At 40.8% G+C, this 11,065-nt stretch overlaps 1 protein-coding gene across 1 annotated transcript; it reads right to left on the bottom strand.

Annotated features, from left to right (window-relative positions):
• Window positions 1–1,214: 1,214 nt before the first annotated feature.
• Window positions 1,215–4,761, bottom strand: LOC137055696 (uncharacterized). The gene is made up of 2 exons (XM_067429579.1): window positions 4,489–4,761; window positions 1,215–4,152 (listed from the first exon to the last, which is right to left on the bottom strand). Exon 2 carries the CDS (start codon window positions 3,909–3,911, stop codon window positions 1,215–1,217), a length of 2,697 nt encoding a protein of 898 aa, XP_067285680.1. The 5' UTR covers window positions 3,912–4,152; window positions 4,489–4,761.
• Window positions 4,762–11,065: the final 6,304 nt, after the last annotated feature.

The following is an 11,065-nucleotide window of genomic DNA, read 5'->3' as shown; positions in this document are numbered from 1 at the left end:
GTGGTGTAAGCTTGGCTTTGGACTCAACAAGTCGAACTAGGATGCCTTGCTCTGTCTGCCATCTGAAGTATGCCACAGCTCCATAACTCTGGTCACTCCCATCTGGGAATGTTATTCCCCAGGGTTCTCCAATCCTTTTGACTGGAGTAAGGCTTCTATGGAAGGTAATTTGGTTGAGGCGTGTGTATTCCTCAAACAGGTGGATGGCTTCTTCTCTAAGTTTCTCAGACAGAGGAGTGTCCCACGTGTCTCTTGTTAGAGTTTTGCCTCCAGTTTCTTGAAATGCTTTTCTGACTAAAATGGCTCCTTTCTGTTTGGCAGGTGTTGCAAGGCCTATTGGGTCATACAAACTTGCTACTTGGCTGAGCAGTTGTCTTCTAGTCAGTGGATTTGTAGTTTTACTTCTCACTTCCTGTCCAAAGAGATTTTGACTGATCCTCATCTTCTTTTTTCTCTTTGAGAAGTTTATTGAGGTCATGAGGTACAGTTTGTCTTTTTCGACTAAGTACCCAACTCCAAGCGCTCTGTTGTCTCCTTCTCTTAGTTGATTGGGGAGGATGGAGATTTCATCTGGATATTCTGATGCATATGTTTGCCTCCCACTTTGGCCTGATCGGACCCACGGCTTGAGGAGGAATCCACCTGCCTTCAGAATTTCTTCTACTTTTTTGGTTGTCCCGTCGAGTTTTTCCAGGTCATTGTGGGATGTAAGGATGTCGTCTACATAGGAATCTTCTTCAAGGACTCTCTGTTCCTCTTTCAGATGAGTGAACATGGGCAACTTCGCTGTCTCTCTCATGGCTAGTTGTGCAATGCACCCTGCTGGTCGATCGCCAATATTGACCCTGGTGATGGCATATTCCTCAATTTCTCCATCTTCACTGTCTCTCCAGAGAAATCTATGGAGGTGCATCTCCAGGTCTTCAAGCCACACTGAATTATACATCTTTTTGATGTCGCCGATAGCAGCATGGATTCCTCTCCTGAACCTTAGCAGTACTGCTCGAATGGGATTAAGTACATCAGGTCCTTTCAGGAGAAGGTCATTCATGCTGATTCCTCTAAACCTCTGGCTGCTGTTCCATACCAGTCGGACAGGTGTTGTTACAGAGTGTGGGTTTGGTGCTATCAAGTGACTGATGTACCATACTGGACCTTTCCAGTCAGTAATGTTCTTTCTAGTGAGTTTCTTTGCTGCCTTCCTTTCCACCATCTCATGGACTTGAGTTGTGTATGCTGCACGCCAATCTGGTTCTCTCGAGCTGTTTTTCCGTCCTCAGAAACGTGGCTTCCACTGCGCTTCTGTTGTTGGGCAGGGAACTTGGATCTTCAATCCAAGGGTATTTTGTGTCCCAGTGAGGCTCCTGACTATGCTCATCTGACTCCACATACCTGAGGCCTTGCCTGATTATCTCAAGCTCTCTTTCTTCACTAAGAGTCATGTCTTTGCCTCCTGGTTGACAGTTACCACAACGACATCCTCCACACATGGGTTCGCAGGCCGCACCAATGCTGTCCCACTTCCACCAGTCCAAGAACTCTCTGCCAATAACAGTTGTTCTGGTTTCAGCTCTCGATTCTTGCATCTGAGCAATTTCTTGATACTTCACTGCTGTGATTCTCATTGATCGTGCAAAATGAGTTTCAGAATTGTGCAGGGCCATGTCCACTACTTCACAGAGGTCTGGATGTGCTCCACCAATGATCTTTCCTAAAGGGCTTTCCCACAGGACAAGATCTCCTACTACCTTTACTCTCTGTGGAGCAAGTCTTCCTTCACGGTGGCTTATAAGAAGCTCAACATGTTCTGGTCTGTGAAGATCTTCCAGGTTGGTATCAGGGAAAAACTTCTTGAGTTGTTGTGCATTGATTACTCTGTGAACTTGTGCAATTTCATCCAACCCATAACAGATCATTTCATGAGCTCTTTCCGTGCCTCTAGGTGTCTTGACTCTTACCTTGAGTAAGTATCTTTTGGTCTTTACCTTCATTGCCATGCCTCCAACTCCATGGACGACGAGCGTGATCTTTTCACTTCGAAGCTTCAGTCTCCTGGCAGCTATGTGAGTGATGTAGTTGGTGTCTGAAGCTAAGTCAATGAGAGTTCCAATTTTCTGCCCTGCGTTGGTGGTTACTTCGAGAAGCATAAGAATAACTGGTAATTCACATGTGCTTGAGTCCATCACTCCAGGAAGGCTTCTTCCAGTGCAGTGTGATTTTGCAGCCATGTTGGTGAAAGCTTTCCTGAATTTTTCTGCCATGTCTGGGGTAAGATCACATATTAATTTCTCTTGCTCCTCTGTGAATGTTTGCCTTCTGGTGCTGGGTTTTTCCACTTTCATGTGTTCCTTCCCCTTGACCCCTCCTTTAAGGCAGAGAAAGAAATGGTGATCCGAGGAGCTTCCTCGCCTGCAGTCTCTGTTTCTGCACAGGTAAGTGTCCGTACATTCATCATCCTCTCCATGACATCTGAGGCATCTTCTGCATGCTTCCAGCCTTTCGACAGCATTCAGCTTCTCACCAGGCTTTAGCTCTTTGAACTGCTTACAAAAGAAGATCTTATCACGGTGCTTTTCATCTCCACACACAACGCATCCTCCCTTTCTTGTGGACCTTGTGAAGGCATACCGCTTCTCCGGGTACGTAGCTTTCTTTTCAGGTTTTTCACTTACACCCAACTGGTCTAGTCTCTCTAGAATGTCCTCTTGTGTCTTTAAAAAATTTAAAAGGCTGTCGAAGTGATTGTCAGGTGTAACTCCATTTCTTGGATTGACCATGAAAGTCACCCAGTCCCTCTTCATGTTATCTGGCAGCTTACTCTCTATGGATCTGATGACAAGGGGATTCCTTATGGCTCCAATGCTTTCAAGCTCTGTGAGGTCATTCAGGGCCTTTTCCACTGCTTGAATTAGGTCAATTACCTTCCTTGGTTGGCATGACTTCAAAGGAGGGATCCTCTCCAGGTCCTCAATTATCTCCAAGGCAATTGTTGGCTTGTTTCCATACCTGTTTTGGAGTACTCTAAATATGTCTTCAGCACTGTTGTATGTTGACAGGCGCAGGTCTCTACATATTCTCTCGTCCACACTGTCAAGGAGTTGAAACTTCTTCACTTCCACTGAACCAGTCGGCTCTCCCTGCTTTTGCAGGCTCTCCCAGTCTTTCCTCCATCTGTGGAAATTCCTCCTAAACCCAGTGAATTTAGGTAGACTGGTTGGCTTTATTCTCACCACTGGTTGTGGAACTGCTGTCGGTTGAGGCTCTGTCTGTCTTCTTTCCTCTTCTGCAATTTTCTGTGCGGTGAGGAATTCTGCTCTTCTGGCCTCGAGGTTGCTGCCGAATATTTTCAGATCTTTTACTCTGCTTTTCAAGTCTGCAGTCTCACTATGTGGGATCCATTTTTCCCAGTCTTTCAGGCTTTCACTTGCATCATGGATTAGCTTCCTTGCTCTTTCCAGCTGTAATTCATAGCCGTCTCTGTTGATAGCAGTAACAGGGATTTCTGTGGCTCTGTCACAAGCTTTCTCCGCTTCTTGAGCTGCAAAGTCTACCTCCTCTTTACCATATCTTGACCAGAGGTTGAATCGGACTGCCTCACAGATGTCCTCTAGTTTCATGTTGCACTCTTCAATCATGCTTTCAAGATCAGCCTGCTGGTGCTTGTCAAGCTTGACCTTTTCCTCTTCCTTAGTTCCTGCTTCAGCCAGTAGGCCAGCCGCGTAGTCCTCATTTGCATCGCTGACATTCCTCGCCAGGGAACTGAGCTTGCTGAACTCCTCTTGTAGTTCATGCTTAATCATATCTGCTGCAGCTTTGCTCAGGTAGTTTGCTTGCTTGGTGAAAGCAGATTTAGCTACGGTCCACTCTTGCTTCAGTTGCTTGACTGTTTTCCCAAGAGTTTCCTTTGCCATGGTGAAGAGTTTTACAGTTAATTCTTCCCTTGCGTCGACAGCTTGACTTCAGGCCTTTGATCCTTGTTCTCACTGCCACGCTGGTTATCAACTGTCAAGTTGTGTGTGCTTTTTATGGCTGACCACAGCTCTGCAGAAACTTGAAAACTGCTTTTTCCTTGATGAACGCAAAGGACAACTCAAAACTGTTCACTTTATGATTTTTTATTCTCATAAGGATGGAACAGAATAGGTTGATAACCTTTAAAATACACAGACAAAACCATGAATTAGTTACAAATAAATCTCAATTTCACTTTCTCAAAATAAGTACAAATAAATGTTACTGAATCCTCAAACCGAACCAAAAAATCATTTAGTCATTTGGATTAACCTGGGATTTCTTAATAGTTAACAATCAATACCATGATTAAACTTATCTAAATTCAACAATGCACATGTTTAAACCTTCAAGTACTATGTTCACATAATAAAGTATTCACTATTTAAATTAAATTGTATTTTACAACCAAACCAAACGTAATATAAAAGCATGAATTTAACAGATTTCAACACATTCCATCACATTCTGTCCTACCAGTTGCGTCTTCGGATGATCAGGAGCTGTGGTCATTAGTATCTCCTTTTACGAATGAGTAAGAGAACCAAGCAAGCTTTTACCAAGCATCTCAATGCCATGCACATGCTCTCCTTGTGGGTGCACAGTTAATATGGTCCCCCAGAGCACTTCCTGTAAGTTGGTTCCAACAGCTCTGGTTGCATGGTTGCCCCCTGCAGTTTGGGAGTGCTTTGAGTGCCCTGAATGAATTTAGGCTTAAGTGCTCAGTACTTGTAATCATGACTTGACACAACAGTGAGAGAGCCCTCCTCATATTTAGATGCGAATAAAATGACAGGTCATGCATAGATAATTTTTTGTCTCTGAGTTTAAATCTTGATGTGTTCACATTGGTTTCTACGTTTGACCGTGACCTCAAGAAGCGCGCTATCAACCAAGTTTAGAGAAAGCTGTCTTTAGCGTCGCTGTTAACTCGCTCGCCACCGCGCTCGCCACCGCGCAGGTAACACCGGTGAAGCAGTCGATTCTGTTCCCTTCCGGAATTCCTGTTCCCCCTCAAAGAGGCATGTCTGTTGATAGCGGATGCAGAAGCACCTATAGCTGGGTGTACGGAAAGCGAAAAAGGCCAAAAGTGTTGGCGCTACTTCCAAATGTCAAAATGTAAAATGTGACGAACACCTGTGACCATCTAACCAAAGCCTTAGTAAACAATACATTGAAATCGATAATACATTTTAAAATTGACAAGAAATAAGCAGGGTTAAGATGCACTTCTAAAAACAAGTTAAAAAAAAAATTGTTTAACCTTTCGGCTTGCCGTACATCCAGTTGTGCTTCGTGTTCACGTTATTTCTAACGGTACGCATGGTAACTCGACAACTACGAGTGACTGCTGTGTGTTTGCGTAAAGGGAAACAGACATTCCTAAAGGCTGCAACATACTCCGCAAGAACAGAGAAAAAAGTTCTCGCTCCCAGTGCTGAGAGAACAAAATGACGTTATTTTGTTCTTACAGCCCAGGTTTGGGAGTTCTCGCAGCTTGTTCTCGACACATCGCCTGAGCAGAACTTTTTTCTTGCGGGTGTCTGAGAACTATTGTGTGATTGGTCATACATTTAAAGTGGGTGTGATTAATGCGGAGAAACGTAGATGATCGGCACCTGCTTTCGTCATGAAGTAGAATGCACTGGCCAGAACGAACTTTGTTCTTGTTCTTGCCGCTTCGAGAAAACGAACAAATTTCTTTGTTCTTGCAGAGTATGTTCCAAGCTTAAGGGAACAGAATCGACTGCTTCACCGGTTCGAATCCCGCACGGAGCGGGTCGACTGGGATCGGTGAGAACCAGTAAAAGTGCGGGGGACGAAAATTCATTTTATTAAAAGTGACGGTCCCCCACGTAATCTACGCCCATGCAACTGCCTAGTAGATAGATAGTATAGATAGACCATTGGCAATAATGATCTCTACGATTTACTTAGGCTTGGATACCTTTGGGAAATGCAGCCCTGGAATGTCTACACTCTACATAGGTAACAGCTCAACATGCACTATATTTCCAAAAGTATTGGGCCACAGGTGTATAACATCAAGCACCTGGGCATGCTTGGACAAACATTTGTGAAAGAAGGGGTCACTCTCAGGAGCTCAGTGAATTCAAATGTGGTACTGTGATGGACTAAAAAAAATCCCATAAACATACTCCTAAACCTTGTGGAAATCCTTCCCAGAAGAGTTGAAGCTGTTATAGCTGCAAATGGGTGGGCCAACTCCATATTAATCACTACAGATTAAGAATGAGATTACATTAAAGTTCATGTAAAGGCAGGCATCCCAAAACTTTTGGCAATATACAGCTCTGAAAAAAAATTAAGAGACCACTAAACATTGATTTCTCAATGTTAAGTGATCTCTTTTTTTTCTTTTTTTTCTTTTTTCCCGAACTGTAGTGTAGCTAAACTGTTTGGTTACCAACATTTTCAAATTATCTTCTTTTGTGTTCCACAGAAGAAAGTAACTTAGATTTGGATGGGGTAATCAATAATAGTAATCACTATGATGGGGTAATCAATCCCTTTTAAGATTTAGATCCAAGTTAAGACACAAGAAGAGAAAAGTAAAAGTTTTTTTTTTTAATTGTTTATAAACAACTGCCACCATAGATTTTCACTGAGCTTGTCACAATGCATTACAGGATTGTCCTCTCCTTTAAAGATACATACAGTGCTGCTTAATAATCTAAACATAGAGAGAAGGCAGCATTATTTAAGTGGCTACACTTAACAGTTTATGATGCTTAAATTGCTGCTTCCATATAGGCAGCTCATTAAGTTTTGGAACTGACATATTGTATTGAAACTTATAAGGTATCAAAAGGTTAAGAAATTTGGCTACATAAAATCACCTTCCGTTGAAGCATTGGTTAATGAATGATGCCACCAGTTTCTCGTTCTCAGTCAGGGTGAGGAGAATTAACAATTATTTAACAAATCTCTGGTTTGATTGGATCAAGATCAACTCTGTTGAGTGTATGGCTGTCCGTCAGGTCAATCTCTCAGCTCAGCTACTGTGTCTTTATCCTGTTGACAGCTTTAACTGTCACACTTCACCAGGCAGAGCCCCTAGAGCAACCGCAACGACCTCAGCCAATCTGACGCCTGAGCACTTTTTTATCCGAACACAATACCCGCGGAAAACACTACAGAACACACACCTACAGATAGGGGCTGGGTGTTCCAGGGTGAAGAAAAATTAAGACAGATTAATGCTGTCAATGTTAATGCGTGCAAATTCTTCAGTTTAACACGTTAACAATATGTAACCCAATTAACGCAGCATCCATTTTTTTTCTGTCATACTTTGGCTATAGCATTACATATAATTAAGCTCTTATTCATACAAATGCTTTTAAACGATTCAAGCATGACAAGACAATTGAGAATGCACTATTCTGTGAATGTAGTGACATACACAAATGTCCGTTTTGTTGAGTATCCTCATAATAAGTTCAGTCTTAAATTAATGTAAAGAGAGAAAATGAGATGCAGGTCAGATCCACGTTTTGGCGAGGTGGACGAGTGAGAGATGTGGGAGAAGCGAGCAGGGCCCGGGGACATGACTGAAAGAGCTGTTGACATGCTGATGAATGGCCAAAACACATTTCTTTTTTGGACAAAAATGGTTTTGTGTAAGTGGTCCCAAAGTAAATAGCAAAACTATCTACTACAACGGAAATTAATCAATCAAAAACTTACTTTAGCTGGACTATAACTTTTGTTGATGTACAGCCAAAACAGTTGTGTACAGTTTGGTTTACGGTTGAGTTAGGATTAAGTAACCAGGAACATGTCTTACTTGGCAAATCCAAGGTGACTTTGCGCCTTTAATCTCTCAGAAACGCATACACACCTTTTCTTTTATCACAAGCTCTGTGAAATTCTTGCCTTTGGCTGTCTTTTGATTATTATGGTGTTCTGGCTGGCGAGGCTTTTCAGAGAGACATAGATATCAAAAATGCAAATGCTACCTGTGACAGTCAGGTTTAATGATTCTCTGTATGCTTTTCATATGTAATAAAACGAGTGAAAACAACCTCACTTACGACAGTGCCTCTGGCATATGTCGTCAAACTAATGAGGAGGTTCATTCATTAAACCGGATATTCCTCTTGGTGTCACAGCTTCATGCCAACTGATCTGTTTCTTTTCCTCCACCCTCCACTCGAGCAGGCTCTCTGCTGCTGGGTACTTGAGCCTGTTCACACACCACTACACATACGTCCTGTACTACATCTGCTGCCAGTGTGAGAGAACAGGCAGCACTTGAGGGACTCAAGGAGGTGCACAAGATGTTTTTCCTGATTTACAGGGTGCTTAGTTTTGTGAAAATAACTGCAGTTCAGGGGGAAAAGGCAATAATAAAAAAGAATAGCAGAAAGAAAACGTAAAAGGCATAATAAGTTATTTTACCTTGTTTCTGAGTGAACCAGGCACTAAGGAATTCATCCTTAAAAAACTTTTTAAAATAATTTATTAATAGTAGGGAGGTTAATCCCAAAAAATAGGCCTTTGACTTCAAGTCATGATGCAAAGGTCCCCTTTGGTATGGAAGTACCTCAGGGTCATACAAATAAATTTATCCTAAGACACAAGTGAGATCACAATTTTTATCAAAAATAAACAGGTTTTTTCAAAAATGGCCGACAATGTGCCGAAAATACTCTAGAGCCCATATCTTTGCTTCTGTTATCGCTATAATGACACATTTGGTGTCAAAGTGTACATTTTTGGGGTCGGGGAATCCAATAAAATTGGTTTCAGGTTTAAAAAAACAAAATATTTCCCCATACTATGACAACTAGGGGTAAAAATGCACATTTCACATAAAAAATGATGTCATCAGAGTGACTTTTTAATTATATTTTCCTTCAAAAACTTTAATTTTGTATTTAAGCAGTGCAGCTACTTCTGTACATTACATTTGTCCTAAGTAGCATGAGATTTCGACCAGTCAGAAGTAGCCTATAGCAAATTAGTTCCTGCAACAACACATCCCATCTGCACCAGGAGCTGTGACAGCTGTTAAAGGTCAGAGGTGACAGGTTAACACTTTGAGGTTCGAATGACTTTCTTATTAAATAGAAACATGTTTTTAATGTTAGATAACTAATAACTAGCTAGCTAGTAACTAGTTAGCTTCATCATAACTGTATTAATTTTTATTGAAGCAAGCACATAGCCTACTAGTCCAGGCGTTTAAGGAAACAAGGGTGAACAAATTGCAACAGAATCAAACTCAACTTATTTTGTATCCTCAATATGTCCTGAGTAAGAAAGAAAAAAAAAAGCCCAGAAGAATCCCATTAGGGGAAATTTCAGAAAAAGACCCAAATATAACATATTCATATGTCTATTCATTATTTTTCTCACATGAATAGGGTAAAATGTTTAACCTTTAGATATCGCCATGAAAATTTTTGAATTGATTACTTATATCAAGACAAACAAAAAATGTATTACAAGTTTTTTTGTTTTGTTAAAATGGACAAACGGTGTATAATCTAATTACAGATGTGCTAATTTGAATAAATACCACAACAGATCTAAACATGCGTACAGCGTTTTTAAAACATTCAGAGATTCAATCAGTCATGGAGGGGTCTTGAATCAGCCTGAAGGGGTTAATATTTGCTATAACAACTGCCTCGCTATACATTATCCCTTACTTGAGATTAATGACTTGAATTAAATAGCCTACATGGCTGTGTGATTCCTACAACAATCCATGCATCCATATCTTAAGACAGCTAACAAGTTATTTGGTGCTGATTGCCGTGTTAGCTATCTAATGAAACTATTCTCTAATCCTAAACTTGACATTGTTTCACCAAAAATAGTTTTAAAACAGCTCAACACACACCCAGATGTTCCCAATAAATTGTAGTTGATCACCAGGTATGATTTCTTAATGAATAATCAAATGTATCTCATCCGAAAGTTGACAGTTGAGCAGACCTTGAATTAATGACTGACTGAATGTTTTAAAAACGCTGTACCCAATGTTTAGATCTGTTGGGGTATTAATGCAAATTAGCACATCTGTAGACAAGGCAAGGCAGTTTTATTTGTATAGCACATTTCATACACAATGGCAATTCAAAGTGCTTTACATAGAAATTAATTAAAACAGTGATAACATATGCATAAGAAATAAGAATACCATGTGTAAAAAAATAAAATAAAAACAAGGACAATTAATATGGTTGTAAAGAGAAAATAATAATAATACAATTAAAATATAATGGTGAGAAACAGATCCCTATCTACCTGATTCTAAATTCTGGTTCCCCTGTCTGAGATGGAAGAGATGGAGCAGGTTCACAATGTCTCCTGGACGTTACAAGTCGGTCCAAGATGGCCTCCTGTAGGGGACGTTACCGATGCCCCGCAGGGCCTCCCCTTTCTTGAGTCCGCTTCTTTACACTCTCTGCTACCACAAGCAGAAAGAAGCGAAGCACACTGCTCTCCTTTTCCAATCTCTTCCAGTTAGACAGCCCTAACCAAAAATAATAATCAACCGATGCATAAGAAATAGAAATATATAGTTGCAAAGAGAATTAAAAAGAATAAAATGATGATATATACACTCACCTAAAGGATTATAAGAACACCACACGAATACTGTGTTTGATCCCCTTTCGCCTTCATAACTGCCTTAATTCTACGTAGCCTTGATCAACAAGCTGCTGAAAGCATTCTTTAGAAATGTTGGCCCATATTGATAGGAGAGCATGTGGGATGCACATCTAGGGCACGAATCTCCCGTTCCACCACATCCCAAAGATGTTTTTTTGGGTTAAGATCTGGTGACTGTGGCGGCCATTTTAGTATAGTAACGAGTGGTTATTTCAGTCAAAGTTGCTCTTCTACACTGTTAACAATTTTCTTGTATTTTTACAGTACATTACTGGCAGCACGGTTGCCAGCAAGTTACTGTATTTTTGATTTACAGTAACTGTACTGTAATTCAATTTACAGTACATAAAAATATTACTGTAAATTTACAAAACAGTATTTTACTGTATTTTTGCCATTTTGG

This window comes from Pseudorasbora parva, chromosome 21, assembly GCF_024679245.1.
Source record: "Pseudorasbora parva isolate DD20220531a chromosome 21, ASM2467924v1, whole genome shotgun sequence".
In the NCBI taxonomy this organism is placed as follows: domain Eukaryota; kingdom Metazoa; phylum Chordata; class Actinopteri; order Cypriniformes; family Gobionidae; genus Pseudorasbora; species Pseudorasbora parva.
The sequence above is the reverse complement of the archived record's forward strand: the minus strand, read 5'-3'. Positions and strand labels throughout refer to the sequence as shown.

Bases quoted from the DNA above. Each gene is read 5' to 3' on its own strand.
- LOC137055696 (XM_067429579.1), bottom strand. From the start codon at position 3,911: ATGGCAAAGGAAACTCTTGGGAAAACAGTCAAGCAACTGAAGCAAGAG.